The sequence below is a fragment of the Gavia stellata genome, chromosome 8, assembly GCF_030936135.1.
Source record: "Gavia stellata isolate bGavSte3 chromosome 8, bGavSte3.hap2, whole genome shotgun sequence".
Taxonomy (NCBI): Eukaryota; Metazoa; Chordata; class Aves; order Gaviiformes; family Gaviidae; genus Gavia; species Gavia stellata.
Window position 1 is genome coordinate 26,570,098 of NC_082601.1, and position 27,003 is coordinate 26,597,100.

At 37.2% G+C, this 27,003-nt stretch overlaps 3 protein-coding genes across 4 annotated transcripts; 2 read left to right on the forward strand and 1 right to left on the reverse strand.

Annotated features, from left to right (window-relative positions):
* Positions 1-452: 452 nt before the first annotated feature.
* On the forward strand, positions 453-8,319 carry PJVK (pejvakin). The gene is made up of 6 exons (XM_009814983.1): positions 453-663; positions 2,085-2,280; positions 3,811-3,952; positions 4,626-4,743; positions 6,546-6,650; positions 8,018-8,319. The coding sequence occupies exons 1-6, from the start codon at positions 453-455 to the stop codon at positions 8,317-8,319; spliced, it is 1,074 nt and encodes a 357-aa protein (XP_009813285.1).
* A 1,737-nt stretch (positions 8,320-10,056) lies between these two features.
* Positions 10,057-15,079, reverse strand: FKBP7 (FKBP prolyl isomerase 7). The gene is made up of 4 exons (XM_059820440.1): positions 14,874-15,079; positions 13,136-13,287; positions 10,716-10,849; positions 10,057-10,397 (listed from the first exon to the last, which is right to left on the reverse strand). The coding sequence occupies exons 1-4, from the start codon at positions 15,077-15,079 to the stop codon at positions 10,236-10,238; spliced, it is 654 nt and encodes a 217-aa protein (XP_059676423.1). The 3' UTR covers positions 10,057-10,235.
* A 446-nt stretch (positions 15,080-15,525) lies between these two features.
* PLEKHA3 (pleckstrin homology domain containing A3) lies at positions 15,526-26,511 on the forward strand. Of its 2 annotated transcripts, none has more exons than XM_059820346.1 (8): positions 15,526-15,568; positions 18,645-18,761; positions 20,185-20,340; positions 21,014-21,150; positions 22,132-22,296; positions 23,480-23,523; positions 24,079-24,194; positions 25,899-26,511. In XM_059820346.1, the coding sequence occupies exons 1-8, from the start codon at positions 15,529-15,531 to the stop codon at positions 26,057-26,059; spliced, it is 936 nt and encodes a 311-aa protein (XP_059676329.1). In that variant the 5' UTR covers positions 15,526-15,528; the 3' UTR covers positions 26,060-26,511. The 2 variants fall into 2 exon arrangements, with proteins under 2 accessions (XP_059676329.1, XP_059676330.1); XM_059820347.1 differs by having other exon boundaries at positions 25,880-26,041.
* The last annotated feature ends 492 nt before the right edge of the window (positions 26,512-27,003 follow it).

The following is a 27,003-nucleotide window of genomic DNA, read 5'->3' on the forward strand; positions in this document are numbered from 1 at the left end:
CATTAGAATTCTGCTGCAGCAAGGACCCAATAAACAGTAATACATCAATAACTCCGAATGGGAAGCTAAAGGTTGCAGAAGTTACTGTCTTCTCTTTCTAAGATCGTAAATTTTGTTTTCAAACAGTGGCATTAAACTGCCAAGAAAAGGGCAACCATTTCCCTATCAGTTTACACTGGTAATTCATTATTCATCATACAGAATTACAGAGCTTAGCTGAAGATCTTTGAGAGAAGCCTCGAGCAATACACCATAGAAGCTTGGCAGCTAAGATGCTGTTGATTCTTTCCAAGCAAAATATAACTTGATTTAAAAAAACAGTTTGACAGCTTTTTTTTTTTTTTTAACATGCTAATTTGTTTGAAAGAACATTGTAAAAAGAATTGAATATGGGCTTGACATCTGGAAGTTACACTTGAGCTTTTTATTATTATCATTACTAACGTCATAATATGTTTGCTGCTGCAACCAAAAACTTTGTTAAACAGGTTGGTGATGGAGGAAGATTAGTTCCAGTGCCCAGCCTCAGTGAAGCTGATAAATACCAACCTCTGAGCCTTGTGATTAAGAAAAGAAAATGTTTGCTCTCAAAAAAATCTAAATTTGCTGCAACACCTTTCACTTTAAAAGACATTCTTCAAGGGGAGAAAGAAATTTCTGCAGGTAAGATTTCTGTCTTTCTTCGAAGTGGAAAAATGCATGTTTTCTAGTAAATACAGGGTAGTAGACATAGTTTAAACTGTACAAGTAGTATGATGGTTCTTTAGTAGATGGATAATAAAATTTGTCTTCCTTAGTCATGTAATAAATATTTAAGAAAAAAGTACAAGTCAAACTGGTGAAAAAAAAAGAAAAAAGGACTTTCTGGAAAAAGAGTCTATAAAAAAAGTCAATTATACTAGAAAGCCTTGGTATTTTCTGAACTAATATGAAACAAATTCAGTTAAGCCTTGTGTTTTTTCAGAAATCACAGCAGATTCCTGATAGATGTATTGATGTATGTTGATGAATTGCTAATTAAAATTTGTTTTTAATGTTTACCTTTCTATGTATACTCGCTTTTAAGTATGTAAGAATGGCCTCAATTCTGCTGTTGTTCCATGCTAGTAATCCCTGGTGTTGAATTGGGCTCTGCACAGGCAGAAGCATTTGACAACAGCTATCTGACTGAAGTAATTGGATTTCTATAAGATTTTTCCACATTTGTAATCTTTTTTGTGTATTAAAAAAGCTTAACTGTGTTTAAATTGCCTTTGCTGTGCAATATCAGAAATTTTTGAGGCGATTCTATGAGAATTAGGAGGTGCAAAATTGAACTATACTGCCTATATTTTCCTGTACCTTCCTTTGAAAAGTCTGTGTAATTCTTGCCTACATGCTATGTTTTCTCAAAACAGTTTCATTGCTTTGGTTTTTTTTGAAAAAGGGTCCATTTTGACAAAAGTATTGATCACTTTAATTGCACAACAATAGCATTAAAAGACAAACCAGTATGAGCACAAGAAGACAGAAATACTGGTTGACTCCACAAAGGGGTGATTCCAGGATGCAAACATGATGAAAAAAAAAATTTGAATCTCACTAATCCTACTAGTCCTACATTCAGGACAAGTCAACTGGCTTGTCCTGAATGAAAAGAATTGAAAAATCTCATTTAAAAAGTCTGAGAAAAAGGTTGCAAAATCTCATTAAAAAGTCTCACAAAACCTTACTAGTCTTTTCTGTAAAGGTTAGATGTCTTGTGCAGAAAGTATTGTCCTTTAATGTATGCAAAGAACTTTGTAATTGAATTTCCTTTTTTATGTGACAAATACAAGCATTGCAATCTTTTTAGAATTATGAAAAATATATGAACCTTTTTTGGGGGTTAAAAATAAAGACAAACAGGATTTATACTAGGTGACTTCATAATGTCAGTTTATCCTAAAAGCTTCAAAGGATTAGAAAAAAAAGAGTAAAACCCAGACTCTCAAATGTATTTGGATGCCTAATCCCTGTGGTCTACCAATTTAATTCTCTTCTTGCTGTGTAAAAATACTGCGTTCAGACTTTTCATCACACAACGGTTATCTTCTTTTACTCAGGTGTCTCATCTTACCAGTTGCTCAACTATGAAGATAAATCAGATGTTTCGCTTAATGGTAGAAGAGGAAATCAGATAATGAATGATGTTGGTTTTGATGTTGCTGGATCAGATTCTGTTGCCTTTAAAGCTTCGTTTGGCATAGTGACCAAACATGAGGTTGAAGTACCAACATTACTTAAAGAACTTACTACAAGGTTATATATTTTGTTTTCTGGTTTGATATTTGTATTTTATACAGTTAGTTTGAACCTCTGAAATGGTTAGGTTTTGATTATTTTTAGCTAATCAATAGCAGTCACCATCTGATATTTTCCAAGAGTCTCAGGCTGGATCACTGGGATTAGATACATGACCTTCTGTGTAACACAGACTAGAATTTTTCTGAATTAATTCTTGTTTGAATTACAGCGCATCTTTCAGGGAAAAAAAAAAAAAAATCCAGAGAGGAAGAGGCCATCCAAGGTCCTATCTATGTTATTCCATACTATTGAAAATTTAAAATTTACTTCAAATGACATTACCCAACTTCAGGTTTGAGAAATAGGATGTCTTTGCCTTTGTCTGATGAACTAGAGAGCCATATGTATTATTGCCAATGTAAGTACTTGAAGGTTTTATGAGGTTATTATACAGCCTTTTCTTTGAAAAGCAAAGTAGGTTTATCTACTTGAATTTTTCATAACCTTCTGTGGCTCTTCTTTAAATGCAGTCGCCATTTTTCCAACTTCCTTGTTGAGCTGTGGACACGGAAACCTAACTTGGTGTTCCTGCAGTGCTAGCACAAATACCAAACACACAGAGATATGATGTGACTAATTCTAGGTGTAATTCTCTAGTTTATATTTCAAAGATTACCCCTCGGCCACAATGTCATCCCAGTGAATCCCAGTGTTGCATCCCAGTAAATTATTTACTATCCATGATGTGACATTTGATATTTTCAAATATATATTGTTTCCTTGTAGTTATTTACCAAGCAATGCATGTCATTTTGTATCCGTAACCTCTTTTGTACCTACCTGTTCCTGGTTTATTTGTATCCTCTAAACATTATCATGACTAATTGGGGGTGGGGTGGGGAAGAGGTCCTAGCCTCCTTATAAAAACATTCAGTGTTACACAACTAAGAGCCAAAGCCTGTAGAAATTCTTCTACAAAGACTTTTTTCATGATTGTTCCATGTTTATAAGTGATACAGTTTTTTTCACTTATAGTTGACACATATCAGTTAACCAGTTTTTAATCCATTCGGTATATGCCAGCTTGTATAGGCATCATTTAGGCTTCTAACCAAAACATTGCATCATCATAAGCTTTATAGAAGCCCAAACGTAGAGCATTACAGCTATTGCTTTTACTGTCTATTTCCACAAATTCTTACTGACTGACATTAATTATATGACTTAAAAAAAAATATTAATTAGGGTGTGTTGACAGTTCCTTACTGTCACTAAGAAGAGTGTCAGACGGACAGACTTGGAATTTTCCAGGATGTCCCACATATCCTCTCTAACATTTGTACATTACTGGCTTTCCTTGAATTTTTTAGTGCTTCTGTTCTCAAACACTGAAAATCAATATTAAGTTTCCAGAGACCTCCCCAGTCAGTTGTTTTACTGCTATGAGACAGAAGTTATGGTGATTTATTTACTGATTTAAAGTTGTTATTAGCTGCTTTGTAAATTGCGAATAATCTCTGAATTTCCTTCCTGCCTCCCTCTTAGAAAAATAAACTTTGATCATTGTCTAGTCCATCAATCAAGAAAAAGTAGGATGGAAATTTTGTGCGTGGTCATGGAAAGTATTAGAACTACAAGGCAGTGCTCATTAACTGTCCATACTGGAATGCGTGGAGAGACAATGAGGGTAAATATATTTGACAAAGTTCTGTAACTTAAATGAACAAAGATAAAAAGCTCATTTTTATAAATTTTTTGGTTGGATTTAATTGCAGAAAAAATCTGATGTAAATCAATATTATTGCACTGATGTAAACTGAATTAAAAGTTGGTCTTTTGTCAGAATTGCTTATGTGGCTGAGGGATGGGAAATGCATGAAAGGATGGCTAGACAATGAGCCATTGCTTTGGGTGAAGCCTCAGCAAAAATGTGGAATTTACCTCTTCTTAGTTTGAATCTCCAGTAAATGTATAACCTATCTTTCATTATTATATTAATCTTCTGTAACACACTGGAACTTCAGGTTATTATTTCAAAGGTCAGCATCTTACTCCCTGCCTTATGTTCTTCCTCCCTCTCTCACTTCAGTGTGTTTGAGTAATTGAACCTACAAATCTTCTGATGTTTGTCCATTACTAGTATTTATAAATCATTCACATAATTTTCAACGAGTGATGCAAGTTAAGTTACTATCTCTGTATCAAACTTCATTAAAATGCAAAGTTGTTAATATAAAATTCTTTAGTTGTGAAATTTGATCTTCAATTTCAAAGCTTCCTCCTGGCATTATAATTCTTAAGATATACAGTTAAGATATTATTTTGTTTATTTTTTCATTTGATGCTTTTCTAAATTATAGTTTCACATTATTGAAGATCAGAATTACAAAGGGCGGGACAAAGCCATTGTTTTTCCTGCGCATACAACTATTGCTTTTACTGTATTTGAACTTTATATTCATTTGGATGGTAATTTCGGTAAGTGATGTGCATTACTGTCATTAGTGCTATTGTTTGTAATGATCTGAGTTTTGAAAACAGTTGTCTTGCTCTTGATATACATAAGCCCCAATCCCATACAATGGCATGCTTTAACTTTATGCACATAAGTAATCTGACTTTCTAAGGGAAACAATTCTTGAAAAGATAAACAAGGCGGGTGCTAGAAAATAGTCTGTTACGGAAACATTTTTAAAAAGTTAAGTATGATTTTGTAATTTTTTTTAAATCCCACAGTTGCATGGAACAAAAAATCACTTCCGTATATTTCTAGCCTGTAAGGAACAGGCTTATGTGATCATCTGATCAGTTTTGCATAAAATAGGCAAGTAAAAATACCTAAGTGTGTAGAAATTCTAAACTAAGCTAACATTTTTTTCTGTTGGGTCTTTAATTTCAGTCTGATACATCATTACCACATATGGATATCTGAAGATATTTAGGAAGAAATAATCAGAATTACTAGAAACTAATAAAAAAAATTGCAGAGGTCCTGTAAGATTTTTCTCCTTTTGGGGAAAGGATAGCGCTTATGCATTTACATTATTTGTACTAATTAAAATGTAGCCTACAACATTATCAATGTTATCAACATTGTTTGTAATAAACCAGAAAGTCATTTTAGAATTTGATCTACTACTTGATAATATCAAATGCAAAACTCCCCATCAACTAGAGTAGATAAAGCTTTAACCACCAGATTCATGTGTACTTAAATAAAGGAACCTCTGTGAGAGTCACTCAACTGTTTCAGGAATTGCTTGACTCTCTATAACATTGTGGCTTTCTGTAAATAGCAAGATAAAAGACCTGGTTAGGGAATTAATCTCTATCTCTGCAGATCTGTACAGCACTATGTTTTGAAAGTTGCAAATAGCTCCATATCCTTTGGCATACACAGTATAAAACTTCCATGACAGGTACTCTGCATTGTAAAGCGCCTTTTTACTGAACTGTGAGATACCTTCACTCTTTTGTAAAAACTTTAAATATACTCCAAACCAGGCATAATTACTGGGTTGAAAGTAAAAAAGATAAAACAGTCTGTTAGTCCTTTATATTCACTTCCATAATGCTCAACATTAATTTCAGCTTTGGAAGTGTTTTAATTTTATTTTACCTTTATGCAATGGTAGGTACATGCAGTGTTTTTCCTAAAGTCATTATCAGTGAAATAATCAATGAAGCTGATATTCGTATTTGCATAATTCAACAGACTTCTCAATTGAGAAAGTTTAAAACATGTTTTTTCAGTTCCTTGTAATTGATTATCCTTATATTTCTCTTTAAAGGTTTTCTTTCAAGTTCTGGATAGAAACTTAGGTGATACTTATATTTATTTTAAAAAAAAAGTTTTAGTGGTTGATTTGGTGTTGGAAGAGATGACTACAGAACTCAAAGCCTTGCTTATTATTTTTCATTTTTAGTTTCAAATGAGATCATAGAAGTGCAGCTCCTTCAGAAGCAGGGCTCCCATTTATATATTGACTGTCTTAGTCCCTTAACATGGCCATAAATAGTGTATAACTGAAACAAACTCCGAGGATGTATGTTGAAAGCCACCAACGTTATAAAATTCCCATTGAATCTGTGTCACTTGATTCTATGGGCTATTACTGTGTGCAGACTTGTATTAAAAAGTGGTACTAGCCATTAAAAACATTAGCAAAGCTCAATTCAATCACTGTTAGCTTTATAGATTACAAAGCATATTAAACTCTGTTGTGCAATTATTGCTTTTATATTTTGTTCTTCTAAAACCTTATTTTTAATCTTTACAGAACTCTGTGTGACTCCTGTTTCAAAAGGAGGATTTGAAAAAGAGAAATCTGGATCATCTTCACTGACCAAATTAAGGAGGTTAAAGAGTAATCTGTTTCATCGAAGTATGACTTTTGATATTTATATCCAAATGTCTTAGTTAATGCACGAAGCGTGTATCTTTGTTTCTTTAATTTGTGTGCAAGATGAACGTTTAAAGTGGAAAATTTCGATGGAAAATGTACCCCTTTTAATTTCTTGTATATTGAAATTATTGTAAAGTTATTAAAATTTATATTTGAGAATCTTACTCTTTTACAAGTAACAAATTTATGGTATTGCTGTTCATTAAAACTCAAAGATCTTAAAAAAAATTATGGCTGATGATAAACTGGTATGGAGTGATTATACAACTAACTTCAGTTAACATTAAGCCTATTTCATGACCTTGCCATTTACAGCTCGTGTTATGCAATACAAGTTATAATCTATAAATAGTATTTCAGGGCGAACTCTTTAAATATCAAACAATATTAATTTAAATATTTGACTGTACTGTTTAGGCTATACATTCACATGGCAGGGACATGGGCAAGATACCATCACAGTTCTCTTTTCTCATTCTGATATGAACACAACATCCAACAAAACTGAATTATCACTGTATATAGTTGTATTTTCTTCAGAACAAGATGCTATACCTATCCTTGGTCTAAGTGTTTTGGAAATCTGCAAATCTGAGTGTGCAGATAAATGTTGAGCAGTAAACACATCCTTCTAAAGGCTGCTCTGTATAGGTGTCCTTGCTCCATTGTATCCCATTCTTGATCAAAGGGCTTTTATGGACCAAGCCTTCAGTGCTGCTCCAGTCCACACTAAGGGAATAAATCTTCAGTGGGTATGATACATCTCAGTAGCTGTAGCTGCCTAAAAGTTTGTCATCCCATCTAAACTAATCAATCCCCAAAGAGAGAAGAAAAAGGTAGGTAGTTCCAAAAGTGATTTCTTCCTGGGGTGTTTGGATGCTCAGGAATCAGCTAGGAGGTCAACATGGAGTCCTCCAAATTTTCTAAAGTTTTTAACTATTGGTGGTTTTTTTGTAAATAATAGGAAAAAAAGTGAATTTACAATTTTTAGAAAATAAAACTATAAATGCAAAAATAAAAATGGTTAAACAGAAAAGTATGCAGCTATGATTTGATTTGGCACCAATTTTTCAAAAGCTTGCCTCATGCCTATCTTTTAGGTGCATTTCTAAAAATATTATAATTATATAGGTCATACAAAAAAATTCTGGCTTTTGTCAGTGTCTTTTGTGAAATTAAAAATTTTCATCACACAGGGCTTTTGATGGGAAGTAATCTACAACGTGGCATGTTTAGAATGGTTTAATGAATCAGTTCTTACTTCTGTAATCAGATTGACAGGTTGTTTTGTAAACAGTTGATAATGTAATGACAAATCATTGCTTCTGGTTTTTGTGTGTTTTCAGATAAAAGAGTAGTGGATACCATTGCTAACTCTGATGCTTACTTGGAGGACCTTTTTACAGATTATTATGAAAAAGCTGCGAGCATGACTGATCTCTCTACAAGCTATCTCAGAGAAGGGTCTCATATCCGCATTAATTTACTTAATAACAACATCCCCAAAGGTCCCTGTGTCCTTTGTGGAATGGGAAGTTCTAAAAGGGAGACAGTCTACGGATGCCTAGAGTGCTCTTTTAATGGACAAAAGTACGTACGATTGCATGCTGTGCCTTGTTTTGACCTCTGGCATAAAAGAGTAAAGTAACTGAGCTAGGTAAGTGCCTGTTGTTGCAGACATGGGCCTAACTGTGCCACAAACTTTTCAGGATTAGTAAATATGACTCAAATTGTTGAAATGCAAAATAGTGAAAGTGCAAAACATCGTATTATGCTATTACCTTCACATTATTTGCTTCACAGTCAATGACCTTTTACTTGAAAATGCCCTCGTGCATTCTCTGACATTGCTTTTCTTCTTTCTAGAACCTTCTCCTTTCATTATCGTGATAATGAAAAATGTACTTTTAAACTGAATTTTCATAATGTCAAAATATATGCTAGAACTTACTTTAAGTTGTTTACACAAACTTGTTAAACCCCCAAATGCTGCCTTTATCTACACTGGCATATGATGGTAAAATGATAATATTTGTTAATAATTTAGTGTTCTCATGAATGTTTAATTGAAGTATCCCATTAAAACACATGCTAAAACTTAGCTCAGTCTAATGTTTCATTTACAAAAGGGAACAACTAAAACTAGGGATAGGCATTTTGTATTAGGATACCATTACTGTATGTCAACAGTTTGTTTAGATTACTAAAAAAAAGTACCAGCCAGCCCCCTTTCTGCATTTGGATTTTAGGTCACAGCTGCTCTTGACTTTCTTTTCTGTGTTCAGAAAAAATTGCTTAGCAGAAAACATTTTGGAAGCTTACAAAAACCACAGAACTACATCCTTCCAACAGGACTTCAGGGGAGAAGGTCTTTAACCGGTAGATCTCAACCACAGAAAATTAATTCTGTTGAGAATATAAACACCAGAGGGCACTACAGAATTGTGTCCAATACTGAGATAGGGAGTGCTGTTGGTTAGTATACTGTTGAAGCTCTCCCCATGCTATCTTAAACTGGGAAAACAATTACAAAATATTTTTCTACCTTTTAGAATTATTTTAAGGATAACCCAGGTATGGAAGCTTTTTTACTTGTGCTGCCACTTTCACTGCATATATCTGATTATTACATGTTGAAATAAAAACAGCCATTGCTTTTCACATGAGAAGAGTAAAGTATGTTACACAAGTATTATGAGGAACATAATACACAAGTATTATGAGAACAGTTAATAAGCCTGAAGTACTGTCTATTAACTATTGCTACTTCTTTGCATTTTTCTAAAGTGAGGGAAACCAGAATGATGCCCAAATAATTACTTATGTTTATATAGACTATCTCTCATCGTCTCCCACCTCCTCCAAGTAAATCATCATAGTGCAGATTTTTAAATTGGTGCTGCTGAATAAATCGGCTAACTTAGTAATTTTACTAAGTCAAAGTTTAAAAACCCACTTAAAATACTGCTTTTTCCTGAACACTAATTATTCATGTTAATATTACATCAAAGAGGTTATTTTAAGTTCCCTTTTTTTTTAATCTTGACACTTCATAGCCAGTGTTCATTTATTTTAAGGCCTTTTATAGTCAAATTTGCTGCAAACAGCAATTCTTTAAGAAGCTAGCCTAGAAGCCTGCAGAGGTTTAACAGTTACCTTCCTGGGATTCTGTTTTCCCCTTTTATTTTACAGGGGATTGAGAAGTTATGTTCTAACTATGTCAGCTGGATGGTACCGGAACCATTTTTGTGTGCTTGATAGCACAGAAATAATTATTTTCATCAGTATTTTACACAACGAGAAAGACTACTGAGCAATACTGTAGATTAGGACATGACGCAGGAACCACTAATAACAGATCATGGTGTTTTCCAATTTTATTTCTTTCTTTTGAAATATCTAACATATTTTATTAGTTGAATGTTAAAAGTAAGATTTTTACAGTCACCTTAAGAGATATAAAAAGATGCCTCTATAAAAAAAATACAAAAAATTCTGTGACAAAGTATTATTCCTTAAAATTCAGTGTCCAGAAAACAGCCACAGATTTTTTAAGATCTTTTTTTAGAGTTCATCATGCTGGTAGACATTGTACTCCTTTGCTGATATGAAACCATCTCCATCATGGTCATTCTTCTTAAATATATCAGCTAAGATTTCATCATGGACTGAGGGATGACGTTTTTTGCCATCTCTTGCAAATTCTTCTTTCAAATACTGGCTTATCTAGAAGAAAAGAAACAAGTCCAACCATTGTGGCTTTTACACCAGTACTGAAGAGCTATCTTCAAGGACACTTGGGGTATATGTGTAAGTTATTGTGGCTCCAGTGCAGGCACATTTAAAGTTTGTCTCCCAGCAAGTCTGAGACATACTAATGTATTAATCAAAGCAAATTTCAACGTTGCACAATGTAGTTTGTGTATGCATACAGAAGCTTTACATGATAAACTGCAGCAGAGGCAGGTCATGTAAAGATAACACTGATGCAAATATACTATAGTTTTTTAAATTATTTAATCCAAATTAGTTACATCATATTACCTCAAGTTCAGAGAGTTTCTTGTCACTGTCCTTGTCTATTTGATTAAATGCTTCAACACTGCGAGGTCCCTTATTCACTGCATAAAGTTCAATCTCAAAGATCAATGTTGCATTGGGTGGTATCTTGCCCTGTGCTATGAATAAAAGAAAAAAAAAAACATTTAAGAAATCAGACACTATGGTCAGGGATCACACATATGATAAATTTGCACATAAAGCATCTTTCTTTTTTTAATTACAAAAGGCTGTGTTAATATTCAGATTAAACTCTGAATTTAAATATTATACAGCTAGACAGGAAGATTGTTCAGATTGTGTTAGATAAATGATTTTGAGAGAGATTTGCAAATAATATACTTCCCTGAAACAAAATTATATTGCTTGTATCAATTCAGGTACTTTTAAAAATTAAGAGAAGGGTTTGTGTTATCATGAAAAACAAGTATTTCTGAAGTTCTCACTCTTTCACATACTGTCATATGATGGGGCTTATTGAGAGACTGATTCTAAGACATATGCCTTTTTAAAATACCTGCAATCTGATTTAAAAGATTACATTAATAGACCAATGCTTGTATGTATTTTCTGTCTGAAGAAACAAGTACGCAATATCAGGTTTTACCAAATTACTATGAATTATACCTATGGTTAAAGGACTTAATGTAAAATAGTGTTTAAAATATACATCTCATTAGAAAGAAGTAATAGAATGCAAGTAAGTCATCTGATTCACCAAAAACAGCCCCAAAACCCCTGGAATATTTTGTTTGGTCTCTGAAGAAAAAAAAAGAAAAAAATCATGTTAGACTTTATTATTCCTGTGTCAAAGCATTTTCTGATATCTGATGTAAAAACACCACTGCCTATAAACACAGGTCACTGTATCATGTATCTGGCAAAAAAAGGGGAACTGGAGAGAGACAGTAACAAACTAGCGAGGTCTAAAAGTAGCATCAAAAAAGCATTAAGAAATCATGCAATGTAAAATTAAAACGTAAACATGCAAATTGCTTCTATTCATAGCCAAAGCCAGTGAGCATGACATTGTAATGTCGGAATTTTGACAGACTTTTGAGCTTGTGCCTGTCCTTCGTAAACTGAAGAAAAACTAAACAATTTACTTTGTTTATAAACAGAAGGTAAAAAAAAACTATTACTCACACTACTCATCTAAAATGTCCATAGTAAAAATGACAGGTTTCAGAGTTCAAAAGATTTTAATCTTGCAAGCTTTAAAAATGTAGAAGTTTTAAATATCTGAATATATATCTGAATATAAATCATGGTTTATATACTACTTATGAGAGAAAGATACAATACTAGAATTCAGCACCAGTAGTTTACAAATATACATACCAACAAAGGCAAGATATGTAAAGATTTAGAAAGCTACATGCATCTTTTCTAATGCAAGATTAGGCAGGCATCTTCCCCAGCATGCAGGAATACGCTGAGACAGAGGACACGTATGCTGTAGGAAAATAATATTTTCTTGAAGTCCTACCTAGAACAAACAGTTAACACTAGCATTAGAGTTAAAGAACATGCTTTTATTTGTGTCAGTGGTTTTCACTGTTGTTATGAGACTTACTTATTAAACATTATGCTCAAAGGGAAAAAATTATTCCCAGTAAACGTCACTGGCTACTACGGAATTGTATGAAAGACAAAACTGGTGGATGGAATTCTGACATAATATCACTACCAAACAATTATTACAGAGCAGGAGCTACCTTTTCACAGAAACTACTACACCCAAGTCAGAGCTGAATTTAAGTTATCTACAATTATGAGTGCTGAAGCACTGCATAAAACTCTGACTGGAACTATTTTTCTTTGAAGTAGACTGCACAATTACGCATCATAAATTCAAATCAGATTTCATGCATTGTACTGCTGCAATTATGTGATGATAGCATTCATTAACTATCCAGAATGTAAGCAGTATTTTAAACAAATCATTTCTACTTAGATTAATTCTGTAGCATGTACTGGATTACATTCTATTTTGCTCAGAGGACGCAGAATATCATTAAAAGGCTAAGCAGGTAGGAGTCAAATAAGAGAAACTAAACATGAATAGAATATAATAGATTAAGACAAAAAATGCTGATATTAATCATGAAGATCTTCCTTTTGCTGCCAATTTTTCGTGTTATGGCAATACTTGGAAAAACACATCGGGTGCCATGTAATGAATTGTAATGCAAACTGCAAGGCCTGGGTGTGGGTTTATGATGAGGACGGACTACTTAAACTGCATAGGAATGAGCAGGATTAAGCTGCACAGCTGCAGTCATCACCTTCAATGCCTCCAAAAATAACAGGAGCACCAATCCTTACAATCATTTACAATACTGTATGTTTGAAAGGGTAAAACAGAGGAAAGACAAAGTTTAGGCTTAAAACTTCTTTTTTACCGTATCCTTGCTGTCCATATGCTAATGATGGAGGAATAATCACTTTCCGTTTTTCTCCAGGACACATATTCATCATAGCAATATCTAACCCTTTTATGACTTGTCCAACACCCAGGACGAACCATTTTGGATGACCTTCATTTTGCGTCCGACTATTAAAAAGAATTGTGAGTGGATAACAGTGAACTTAGTATTTTATTTTTTTTTTAATATTAAATAACATTAAATTAGCAGTCAGTAAAAACATACATTAGATTACTAGAACACAATAATATTTAGAGTGCAAGAATATAAAGTATCTTGAGATGTGTAAGGGGCAACCTCCTTTTGAAATCAGAAAACCAAGTAAAAAACCTAACTTCTTACAAAAACATCCTATCTTCCTGAGCATATACGCTGCATGCCAGAAACAAGGTGCCACCACAGGAATTCTGTGAGAAGAGGAGCGCTGGGAACAATTCACTGCTAGAAAGGGAAAATGTCTTCAGCAGTTCACATCACTGTAGGATGGGCTGGGACGGAGCATGCAGGGGTATGTTGGGGGAACCTGGCAATCCTGGCTACAGTACTGTGTGCTCACCCACCGCTCTGTTCAGTTTAGATATTCAGTGCTTGAGCCAGCTTCTGGCCATGAGAAGTCCCCAGGATGGGAGCTACCCTGAACAGGGACGACTGAGCAGCATGTAGCTCAAAAGTCAGAAGCCAGCACTGTTTGTGGCAAAATCAGTCACTTTCAACAGGCAAAAAAATGCAAGTAAAATGGTACTGTTAAATGTAGAATTACCCTACATTAATTTTTTCTTAAATGATACAAGTGGGGGGAATGAATCAAGATTTTGTAATAAACTAGGCTACTGTCTGCTCTGTCCAAATATGGGTAAGGAATGAGCCAGGTACCTGAAGGAAAGAAAAGACACTCCTCCATAGTTCTGCATAGATGAGCCCCGCCTCACTAGTAGGATGCACCACCATTAAAAGCAAGGCACTGTAAAAATACAGCTTTTGCACAACAGTTTCTGTGCAAAGCAAGCTAAACCAAGCTGAAGCAGCCTGAAGATAGATGGGACAAAGTGAAAACGCAAAAGCCTAAATGCTAACACTGGGGCAAAGAGGAAGGCAGCACAGATCAAGCAGGGAAGCAGCAACAGGGAAGGGGCCTAATGACTGCAAACCACCTGCACAATCCTAACTATGTAGAAGTACATGCTGTACTCAAGTTTCTGCCTAAAATAGTCAGTCTGCATCCCTACCAGGAGCTCCTCCTCCAAACCCGAATTTTTCTGCACAGATTACAGCACAGAACATGGCAAGTGATAACATGGTGGGGGTTTTTTTTGCCAAACCCAAAGGGGTTCTCCATGTGAGGTGTGGGCTACAGGCTCTCGGCGACCCTCTCAGCTGATCCCCTTCACGGGCGACTGCCGCCAGTCTCAGGCCTGGCTCTGGTTTCCAGCTTACCTCAGCGCTGGTCCCTCTTGACCCCTAGGTAAATCCTACATCCTTCAACACTGGGCTGAGAAAAAAATAAAGCCTGAGATGGGGGAAATTACTAACGCTAACGTGGTTAGCGTGGACCCCAAGCTGTGCCAGCGCTGGGAGAGCAGTGGGTCCCGCTGGGACCGGCCTCAGCCGGGTAAGCGGGACCTACTGCTTCTGGGGGCGGGCAGGCTGTGCCACACACACCGCCGGGCTAGGGCCTACCTTCCCTTCCACCCTACCCGGTGCCCTGGGGGCCCACCTGCAGTAAAACTTGGATCCGTCGCTGGCCAGGAAACCGTCGTAGTGCGCGTTCAGCAGATCCCCCTTCTTGCTCTTCGGGCTGCAGACCTCGGGGAGGTGCAGCACCTCTATTTGAACCTCCGCCGCCGCCGTGCCGCCTTCGGCCTGCGGCAGGGCCACCAGCAGGGCCAGTGGCAGGAGGAGAAGCGTCAGCCCGCGGCCCATGTCGCTCCGGGGAGGCCGCCGGCGTGGCACTGTCCCCGCTGGGCCGAGGGGCAGGGCTAAGCCTGCGCATCGGCGCTGTCTCAGCCTCTCCGGGCGCAGGGACGGGCCCGGCCCAGTCGGCCACGGGGCGGGCGATTCTTCGGGCCGGCCCCCTCCGTCCAGGAAGTGAGAGGGACGTCAGGAAACAAGCACGGGGGGTGGCGGGGGCCGGGGAGCGCGGCCGGGCGCGCATGGGAGATGCGGAGCGCCCCGCGGGGCGGGTGGCGCCGCCGCGGGCCGCCGCTGCCGCCGTGCCTGAGCTGAGCGGCTCCGCCTCCGCCTCCGCGCGCGCAGGGAGTAGTAGCGGCGGGGACGGGAGGTGAGCGATCATCCCCGTGGCGGCGGCGGCGGCGGTTGCCCTTTCCCCGCGGCGGAGCAGGAGGATGCGGCCCGGCGTCGGGCTTTGAGCGATGGAGGGGGTCCTGTACAAGTGGACCAACTACCTGGCGGGTAGGCGGCGGGGGCCGGGGCCTCGGGGCGGCGGTGGGGGCTGGGGCGGCCGGGGCCTGCGGCGCCGCGCGGGGGGGCGCTTGGCCTCGTCCGTGAGGCGCTGCCGCTGCCTCGGGGGTTCCCGGCGTCCCGCGGGCGGCCGGGAGCCGTTTTGAACGGGCTGGCTGGGAAATTGTTCGCCGTTTGCGTTCAGAGCCAAGCGGCTGGCGAGCGGCGGGGGCTGCCGGCGCCCCTGAGGCGGCTGGCGCGGCAGGCCGCCTGGAGCCAGCTCCGGGGGCTGGGCCGGGGGACGGTGCGTGACGGCGGTCGCCGGCGGTCGCCAGCGCTCCCCGCGCGCTTCCGCGTGTGTGGCGTGGGGTGGCGGCAGGCCTCTCCGCCGGGCCGAGCCCCTTCGCGCTTCCCTCGTAGCCAACGGCGTGGGCACCAACGCGGCCCCGACAGCCTCACTGCCAGGATGTGCCCGGTCCCCGTGGGAACTGGGTGGCAAGTACCTCTCGAGACCTGGATTGCGCCTTGCCAAGTTAGTCAGGGACTCGTAACAGGACAGGCTGCAGGGAAAGGCCGTCTGAAGTGTCTTACGCTAGCGGCCCAGCTACGGGGTTTTCCCCCCTTTCCTCTCAGAAGTAGCCTTAATTTGCAGCACACAAACTTTCAGGGTGCCCTTGCTTGCATTTAGGATTACATCTTTAAATCTTCAGTGCTAAATGTAGAAGTCTGAATTCTCTTTTAATTTGCTTTTGGATGGTAATTTTTTTTTTAATCTGAGCTCCTGTATCCTAACCTGTAAAACAGATAAAAAAACTTTAGTCCTAGGTGAAGTATTCACAAAATGTACTTTCAGAAGTGCTGCAGACAAAAATGCGCTGAACGCCTGCGTTTGCCGTCAAAGCTCTGGTTTTGTTTGTCTCATACTCTGTTGTAATAGAGATACCACCTGTCAAGGTGAAACAGATTTCTCTTCTGACACTGTAATAGGACTAACTGTCCCTCTAGAGCAGATCAGTGTTGGACCGTATACTGTGCTTAATCACGCCTCGTGTTTGACTGCTTTGGCAATATCTTCTTTGCCCTCTCCTTCTTCAGCACTTCACGTGTGCTGTTCTGCTTCAGCATATTCGGATTCTGAACGTGGAGTTCAATTCTGAGGGTTTATAAAATGTGGGACACGTTGCAAGAATTGTGCACGCTTGCTGTGAATTGAAGCGTACAGAGCATAATCTTGCATTTTTCAGAGCAAATGTGTGTTCGCGTATAGTGGCCTTGTGTTAAAAGAGAACAGTTGTACTGTAATTAAATACATATTTGATGAGATATTTTGGTCACTTCTTCACAGTGAATGTGGAGGAAAAACATATGGGAAAAATTGTGGTTATGAAAGAAATAATGAGTACAAGTTTCTTTTTGAAATAGAATGAAAAGTGTCACTCTCACTTACGTGACCAAAAATGTTACTGTAGCAAAAGGTAAAAAGTCACAGGTAATGAGCCGTTGTGGTGTTTGATACAAACTTCCCATTTGAAGTCTGTTATTTAATAAGTAAATATTCAACAATAACTGTGAATGCCATACACACAATAGACTGTTGTATCAACGTGCAGCTAACTTCTGCTAAAAGTCAATAGCTCTCTAAAATAGCAAACTGCCGAACCCTTCCTTCCATGTGTGCTGGCCGACTGAGAGCATCTGCTCCTCTTGCATTTCAAAATTACAGTGTGTCAGGAATTCCCTACAATTCCCAGAATATAGGAGGGCAGCAAATTAAAAAAAAAAAAAATCTAATCATATTACTGAAATTTTTAAATGTTATTACCAACTTTCTTGTTACTCTGCTATGTATTTTTGTAGCCAGAAATAGGCTGTAGTACTTGTTGTCATTAACAGTAGAAGCCAAGCAGCAAAGGAGCTTGTTATTGTTGCTGAAACATTGTGGAAAACATTTAGTTTCCTTCATTAAAAGCAAATTTTTAAATTAGTGTTAAAACTTGTAATGGCTTAATGTGAGTAGTATGAAGCCTTTAGCTGATTTTCAAGAGTCTGGTACCTGATTATACGGTGTTATAATACACGGTTGCTGGATGGCTGCAGCTTGCTCTGTTGGAATGGCAATTGGTAAACGCCATGGACCACACTGTTATATCGCCAAATACGCTGAGTTCTTGGATAATGCAGTTATTGCCGTTCCAAACCCTAAACCAAGCAGGAAGTTAAATTTTGGTGTTGAGTTGTAAAATAGAGGGATAATCCGCTCCTATTGTACAGCTGACCCAGACTGTAATGGGCCAGTGTAATTGTTATGCTCTACTGGAATATTTTAGTTCGATGTTATTTTTGGAAACAAAGGTATATTTGCATCTATGCATAAACTGCTCTGTTTTGTAGATGTAGTGAAGTCAGAAGTCATTACCAGCTTTGCATTAGCAAAATTATATGAAAACCTTAGTAGAGGAGCTGGTGTATGCTGTCCTCACAAATGGACCTGGGAATATAAGCCATGTCTCAGTTCCCCACACAATGCCTGACACTAAATTGTTGTTCAGTGATGGAGCTGGCCTACTTTCAGAGAAAATGGTGTGTCAGTAGTTAAGTGTGAAATATAGAAGTTTTCGCTGAAATACGGTAGGCAGAGAAGACCATAGCATAACGTTTTGTGACATCAGTCATTTATTCGTGTCTTACAAATAAGATCCTACAATCTTAGGAAAGTCTACCTGAAAAATAGGCTTGAATGAGAATGGTTTTTCAGAGATATGTAATTTATCAACCTTCAAAATAGGATTCCTTGGTGGCTAAATTAAAATTTAATTTTGCTCTAGAATGGAATATAGTGAAAACTGAAATACTGCTAATCTTGCATCCAAAAAGAATGGGAGTGAAATATCTGGACAGATATACTAGTTTGGTTTTAGAGCGGCTCTGGTCTTCAGACTGCGCAGATTGTTTACTTCCTGGTGTGTTACATGAGTAGTTTAATGTTTACATTTTTTTATAAAAGTTTCAACAGCCAAAGAACTGAATTTGATTTGCAATTGAGTAAATTAGACTAAACTTTCCTTTTCATGTTTTTTGGTATCGCTAGGTTGGCAGCCTCGGTGGTTTGTTTTAGACAATGGGATATTGTCATACTATGATTCACAGGATGATGTTTGCAAAGGCAGCAAAGGAAGTATAAAGATGGCTGTGTGTGAAATAAAAGGTAAGAGTTAATAGATTTCTGCTTGAGGAAATTTTAGCTGCCAGGGAAATAGAAACACACATTTTGCATCACAAGTTTTTCCTCCTCTATTTTTGTTTATCTATAGTCCAATGTGACTGCTTCATAGTTCACAAATAGTAATGAATGTGAATTATGAAATGGTGACAAAGAAAAATGTTTCTGACAGAGCTCTGTTTTGAGATTTAGAACCCACCATATATTCCTTTTTGTTTTAAATAGGTGTGTGCATGTGGCTTATGCTTGAAGTTACCTCGGCTAGTTACTTAATTGTACCGCTTATCCCTCTTAAGACCGGGGTAAGAGACTGTTTCATAAATGCTAGTTTTTCAGAACAGCAGCAGTGACCCAGAAGGGGAGATTCTTATAAACCAGAGATGTTTAGTCTTTTGTTTTTCTGTGTCATTTTTACTTTTGTCACTGTTAGCAGCTGCCCACATGCATAGGTGATGGGTGTATATGTTAGTAAGTGAACTGTTTTGTGTCAGACTGTGAGTTTAGGTTTTAGTGTGTTCTAAGCTGTAGGTCAACCTCCTTGGCTAATAGCAAGGCATTGTCTAACTCTCCATTTTTTTTTTCAATTCTTCACCTCTTTCCAGACACCACAGATGACTGGCCTTGTGATGTGGGTACTTGTATATTAAAAAGTGGGACTTCTTATTTTACATAGGCCTCAAAGTATTTTTCATGTGGTAACTCCTTTTTGTTACTGTTTCCTTGGTGTAGATGAAATCAGTGATGTGAAGTGGAAGATCCCATTTTTTGGCCATTTCAGTCATTCATTTTGCATGTCATCTTGTTCTTTTGGTGAAGGAAAGATAATAGTTGAAGTCTGGATTTGGTGCAGTCTCCTGCATCCGTGGCTAGTGGGGAGTGGGTCTGGAGGAACTGTGGTTGATAACTGAATAGTCTGCTGAGCTTCATGTTAATGATGTAGTATTGAATGTAATAGACTGTAAACAAAGTCCACCTCAGTTCTTGGTTCTAGGACTCTGTGACCTGAAGCCAGATTTCATTTAGAAAGGAGATTATTTCAGTTTTTAGCCTAGTCCTCCGTAAATACTTGTCCTTGCAACAAAACTATTCTGTTTGCCATGTTTAGACCAGGTTTGGAATCCAACAGTTATTACAGATTCATATGCAGTATATTGTTAATGCAGAAAGGGAACCCCATTGTACTTGAGTCTGGCTGCTGTTTGGTGTCTCGTGTTCCTACCTGTCGCTGGGGAGAAGGGTTGAGCACCTTTGGGCTTTTTGTTATTTAGCAGTGGTACATTGTGACTTACTGTATTACTATGGGATTGTAATAAACATTTTAAAATACTTTGATTTGTATTTAATAAATAATTGTTACTGAGTTGAGGTGGTTTTTTTCCAAAATTGTTTTTTTCTCCTCTATCATAAGTTCATGCAACAGACAACACAAGAATGGAGCTAATCATCCCAGGGGAACAGCATTTCTATATGAAAGCAGTTAATGCAGCTGAAAGGCAAAGGTGGCTGGTAGCATTGGGGAGTGCAAAAGCCTGTTTAGCAGATACCAGAACGAAAAAAGAAAAAGGTATGTGTGTTACCTAGAGCATATACAATCTTACCACTTTTTCAAATGGTTGTTTTCAGATAATGATAGTGCAAATATTGTGGTAGAAAGTCAGTATTATTGTCTTCAAATATAAATCGTAATTATTTCTAGTAATCTGTATGGTAAATTTCCCCTTGATGTTTGAATTAGAGGTCACCTCCATTGACCTCTTCTATCTTAAGAAGCTGAAATACTAGCAACCTATTGTCGTTACGAGAACAAACATGCTGTAGCTGTTGTGAAGCCGTTTAATTTCTGCTGTTTTGATTCTTTATGGTTACTATTGTTTTTTCCATAATTTTTTTTCTTGGATGGCCTAATGTAACCATTTCCAGCCACTCTGGTGGGTGTAAATTTCATCCACTAAATTTTTTCTACATTACATTGCAGCTAGGAAAGACTTCAACTTTATCTTTCCTAGTAATGTGCCTCTTTCTTAATGGTCATTAAATTAGCTGTTACTTTTGGATAGCTGATGCTATTATCTGCTTCGTGTGCAGTTCTTGACTCATTGTGGAATCCAATTTTCCTCAAAATTAAGTGAAAGTTTAAGTGAATTTTTAAATTGATATTTAAATGAAAAATGCTTAAAAATTAAAATGTGTACATACATTGTATGCAATAAATTGATATTTCCATTATTTTTTTATAGAAATAAGTGAGACCAATGAATCTCTTAAAACCAAAATGTCCGAACTTCGTCTCTACTGTGACCTTTTAATGCAGCAAGTTCATACAATACAAGAATTTGTTCACCGTGATGAGACTCACTCTCCTCCCAGCATTGAGGTACAGAATTTCTAGTATGCCGTTGGAGAACCTAATTATATAATACACTTGAAGTTTCTGTTGACATCTTACACCTTTTTCATCTCCCTAACGTTGGGAGATTTAACCTAAGGTCAATTTTTGAGTGCTTGTGCGTATATAATGCTGACAGTGATTACATGTGCATAAAGTACCTGGATGATTTAACAGTAATTGTAACATGCATTAGGAAGCAATTGTGTTACTGAGTCATTTGGTTAAAAGGCCAGAAGAGCTGCCATATGAGTTACACAATAATTTGTCTTGTTTCGCATATCTGTTACACGAACAATTTGTTTGTCCATTCTTTACTTCCTTGTGTAGGAGGGTATTCCATTTTGTTATCAGTGAAAGCTAGTGTTACAGGTATTGGAAACCTGCAGTGTAGATAAGTCTCTCTGAATACACACAAGTAAAATTGTTCTAGTGTTTCTGCTTTTGAATGAAAGTTAGTGCTGGAAATTATGAATGGCTTCATTCTTTACACTCTTGAGCAGTGTGTGGACAATATTGTTGTCCATTTAGGACAAAGCAAGGGATTGATGCTTAGTCACAGCACAGCAAATTGTTGTCGATTTACAGCACGGTGAAACTGACCTGCAGGCTCCTTGCACTGGAGCAATAAAGCTGTTTGCACATTCTGCTGCAATTCATTTGTTTCACTGAATGATCTTCTGATACCAGTTCATCACTCTGAGACAAGCTTTGCAGTAAAAACGTTATGGCATTGTTGGCTGATACCCTAAAGTAATTCAGATGTCAGAAAGAAACTACAATGCTGTCACATTTGTTTCCTTAAATTAACCTCATTGGAAGGTGTACATTTGATTAAATAAAATAAGAAATGGAAGTTCTTAGTGATAAGGAGGGAAGTTAGTTTGTGTGAGTGGTGGTGGGGGAGAGTTGTATTTGCATATTTTCATTTTTTTTCTTGCTTATGCTTGTATTTTCATTTATTTTCAGAACATGAATGAAGCCTCTTCCTTGCTTAGTGCCACATGTAATACATTTATCACAACACTTGAAGAATGTGTGAAGATCGCTAATGCCAAGTTTAAGCCAGAAATGTTCCAGCTGTCTCACCCTGATCCCTTAGTTTCTCCTGTGTCACCATCACCTGTCCAAATGGTTTAGACATTTTGAAATACTATTTTTTTCTAAGTGTCAAATTGTTGATTAGATTGGGGGGAGGAATGGTAGAAGACTATACTATTGCTATGTGCTATGATGTCAACAGTTGAAATCTTGACTTTGTTATGACCGGTACTGGTCCTAAATATAAATCAATAATTTTCCATTCCCACTCTTTGTTTTCTACCCTTTGCGTAATCAGAATAATTTATTGTATATGTCAAGACCCTGTAATGAGGTATCTTGTAAATGAATGAGGTTTAACTTTTCCTCAGTTCAGCTGTTTTTGTTTCTTAGAATGCTAGCTGTAGACTGACCTTAAAAAGTTTCATAATCTTGCCTCCTGTTTAAACAGATAAGTGCCTTGTGGCTTGAAACACTTCAGCAAGATAGCATGTTGTTCAGTATATATAATTCAAAATGTTTGTATTAATCTAACATGCCCTTATTTAACAACAAAAAGGTAAATAATGGTAAAGATATTACTTGCATAACTCTTCACTACTGATTATTTCCCTTAGAAGGGCAGTGTATTGTGGAATCATCTTAAATGTCTTCTCGATTATCAGTATAGATTCCAAGATGAGCTGTATTGTGGTATTTTGTTGTGGGAATCCTTTCTTTGCACTTGGATCTCTTGTCTCTTTATCCTTGATCAGTTTAATTACAAGGCTGATCATTATTGATTTAAATTAATAACTTTATTTGATATGCATAGAGATTTGACAGTGATATCAGAAGAACCACAAGGAATCAAGAGGCAGGATTGGCTTTATTGTGTAATAGGGAATTTAAGCTGGCATTTGGTAGAGGAAAAATGTCTTGATGTTTCTGTACATCATAGCAATTGACAAATAGCTCCATGAGGAACTTTGGAGCAAGAGAGAATGGATTCCATAGAAACTAGGTAGTATGCTTTGTAGTAAACTATTTCGTGTGTGAATGCTTTAAAACTTTTAATATTGATGGCAATCCATCTGTTTTCATGTAGTTAAATCAGATTTTTAACTGAGAATGGTTGCTTTTAATTAAAAAAACCCGATTGCCCTCCTTCTTTGTAGAGGGTAAATAAAGTAAAAATTAATGTAGGTATGCATATTATTCTTGTAAGTAGCTTGTGACATTTTTTATGTGGTTTGTTGTTTGTGGGTTTTTTGTTTTATTTGTTTTTTTTTCCTAGATGAAGCGTTCCATTAGCCACCCTGGTCCTTGCTATTCAGAAAGGTAATTTTCTATTTCATTAAGCTTTTTTTCTTATGTCTCAAAAAGCCTCCCTGAACCTGCTAGCATTAAAATCAAAATGTGAGAGGAATTGTTCGCTTGGGGAAAAAAATTAGACAGCATAAATTGATCTAATTTTGAAAATCAAGGGTGCAGATTATCAGTGTCGGTGGGAAGTAATGCAGCTGCTGTCTCTAATACACTATAAAAATTTCTTCATGCCGGAAACTTTATGTGAATGATCTATTCTGACAAGTTAATGAAATTAAACATAGAGCTTGAAATGCTAACATTCTTTTTGGGTCAGTATTTCAGATTCTCAAATTATTTTCTTCTGCATGCAAAGATAATATTACATTTTTATTTCCATTTTCAGGCTTTATAGTTGTGAAAATTAAGAATGTTTTCTTGACTGTGCCAGTTTTAGTTTAGTATAGTGAAAAACACTGATACTAACAGTTTAATCTAAGCACCAAAATGATTTTAAATTTGAAGTATATTAAGTTTGTGTGGGCTGTTACAGATTTTGCTTACTGATAGATATAATTTCTTTTGTAGGAATAATCACCCTGTAAAAGAACCAATTTCATCCCTTCACCGATTTTCACAGCGGCGCAGAAGAACATACTCGGATACAGAATCTTATAATGATACTCCCTTTGAAGATTCTCAGAGTAAGTTTGGAAGAGGAATGGTTTTCTTTTGTATCTTTCTGTACAATTTTTTACCCTGTTTACAGCAGCTGTTCTAGTGCTGATATCAGCATGAGGAAAAAAGTTTTCTTAGTTACGCAAAGTTTTGGTTGTAAGATTCCTCTATTATAAATCAAAGCACTTATGTAGTTTGTTATGTGGCTGACTTTTGCTGGCTTTCCTTCATATTGAAAAGGATCTTACAGCTGGAGTAGTTGTATTGCAATCAGTGAGACTACGGGCAAGATAAAACAGAGACATAACCAGAAAAGGGATGTTTGTACTAACAGAGTCTTACATGAACGATGTTCTGGTAGGTGATGTTGGAATACTGTTGTTTGCCACCTGCTTGTTATCACAAAACAAATTCTCCTTTCTGTGACCCCTGTGACTGGCGGGGGGTAATTTCCACCCAGTGCATTGTGGAAAGATGGTTCATTTCAGTGACTGATTGCCTTTTGTAGAGAACAGCACTGTTCTGAAAGAGCGCAGTCTTGCCAATAATAAATAAAAGCAACCCAAAAATTATGAAATGATGTCATGATCAGAATATTATTCCCTCCTGATTAGATGGGCCTACTGAGTTAGTAGCTAGTTCTTCTGTGTTACTTCTTTTTGAATCTTGCTGACATTTTGACTCCATCTTAACTCCTCTCAGGGAGACTTTAACTTGACTAGTTCTTCTTGACTAGTTCTGGTTTAGTCTTGCTTCCTTTTGGAGTGCCTAGTGCCTCACTTGGATTGAAAAAACCTGAGGCCTGTGCATTGCTGAAAGCCCACGTGAGCACAAAGAGGTACTAATGCTTTACATAAGAGCATGAAGCCAGTATTAGCACTTCCACACCATTTCCCTGGTTCTTTGATGCTTACATGTTGCAGGGTGACCACCTCTTTCACCTCACTCATCTGCTACCAGCATAGGGTATGCCAGCATGTATCCCAAGCTAATAAACTTAGTTTAGATCCTATTCTGTGTCTCATTGCTAATGTAGGTGCACATCAGTCTAGCTTCCTATAATGCAAGGCCTTTGTTATTACCATCTGGACCTTCTAGTGTTGGTTACCCAGTCTGACTCTTTTCAGGACTGCTGAGAAGAGTCTTTGTCTTGTGTGTTTCTGCTAATACCAGGCTTTTTTGGTTCCTGACTATGTAGCTCTAGTTTCTAGCTCAGTTTCTCTGTTTTTTTGTTTTCTTTTACTGTGTTAGAAGTTCCCTCTGCTGCCTTCCAGTTATCTTAGTTCTTTCTCTTCCTGTCAGGTAGCCTAGCAATACTCAACTTGCAGTGAGTTATCCATTTAATTTTAATAACAGAAAATGTTTTAATTAAATGCTTATCAATGCATCAGTTCTTTTAAAAAAAAGTTCATGTGTTCTTCCTTGTACAGAATATGTCTGCACCTCACGGATTACTGTTCTTCATGATGTAGAAATAATTTGTGTGTTTAAAAAAAAAATTTAAAAAATTACTTAATACTAGCTGAACATTCTTCATATCCATCATCCTTGGTCATGATATTGATTGAAATCTTTCAGGAAAAGTCCAGAGTGATTATGCTGCTGATTGCTTATGTATAGGAAATAGTTAGCAAATAGAATAACTGACAGATTGGATGAGGTTTTGAGCTTTTTGGGGTTGAAAATTAAATGCTTACTGATATCTTCATAGGATCTGCTCACTGTTCTAGAAGTGCTGCCAATGGAGATCTGGTATCATCAACCATTCCTGAAGAAAATAGATCTGTATCAAAGGAAAGATCTGAACTGGAAGAGACTCCCTCATCCTTTTCTTGAAGAAGCTGAAAGTATTCAATTTCCTATAAATAATGCTATGCAAAGGCTGCTGTAATTATACTGTTGTGATAAGAAGTAGTCATTTCCCTTTTTAGAAGGATTTCTCTGCACTTTATAGAATAACATAAAAACTCTTTTTGAAGTGTATTTTATCTTTATATAGTTTATTTGCAAGAGTATTTTCCTAATATTTCACAGTTTGAATGTGCATTTTTTTGGAACAAATGGTGGCTTAACAGATAAGCATCCATATTTGTAAATGTAGCTCTTTTTAAGAAGTGTGAAGGTCTGACTGATACATTAGTAAACCTGCAGGTTATAAACTTTGGCAAAAAGGTTGTGGGGTTTTTTTTGTGGTTTTGGGTTTTTTTTTTTTTTTTGAGAAATTGCAACTTGTGCCATGGGCCTCTTGGTCATTTGTACCAGGTCATCCACCAGGAGCTGTGATTAGCCCTGCAATGGCTTTTTTTGCCTGCGTAAGGGCTGTGGGAATGGGCACTAATGGGTCTACTCTAGCAGCTTGACTGTAATTAACATTGCCTTCTTTAAAAACTTAAGGATATACATAATCCGGTCCTTATTTTTAGCCAATGAAAGTAGAAATAGTTAGTGTATTTTTCTAAACAAATGTATAAAAATAACTTAATATGAAGCATTTGTACCAAACATTGGATATTTAATAATTTTTATTTATTCTTTTTTGCATCAAAAATTTCTACCTACTTTCACTTCTAAAGATCTACTAAAGGCTTCAAAATCTGCATAAATTATTTCTGGGGTGTGTAGCATCACAAATATCTACTGCAGCACTGTTAAGATTTACTCTACTCACGTAAGATGTGTTTTTTAGCAAGTATTATAGAAGCAAGTGCTGAAATATTAGACCATTAAGCTGCTGTTGTAATGAGTATTTGTATCTATACATATTTTATTTATGACATATTTATACAAATGGGAGCTTCTGTTTTTGCGACTCCTTTATATTATTTGAGGATGGTA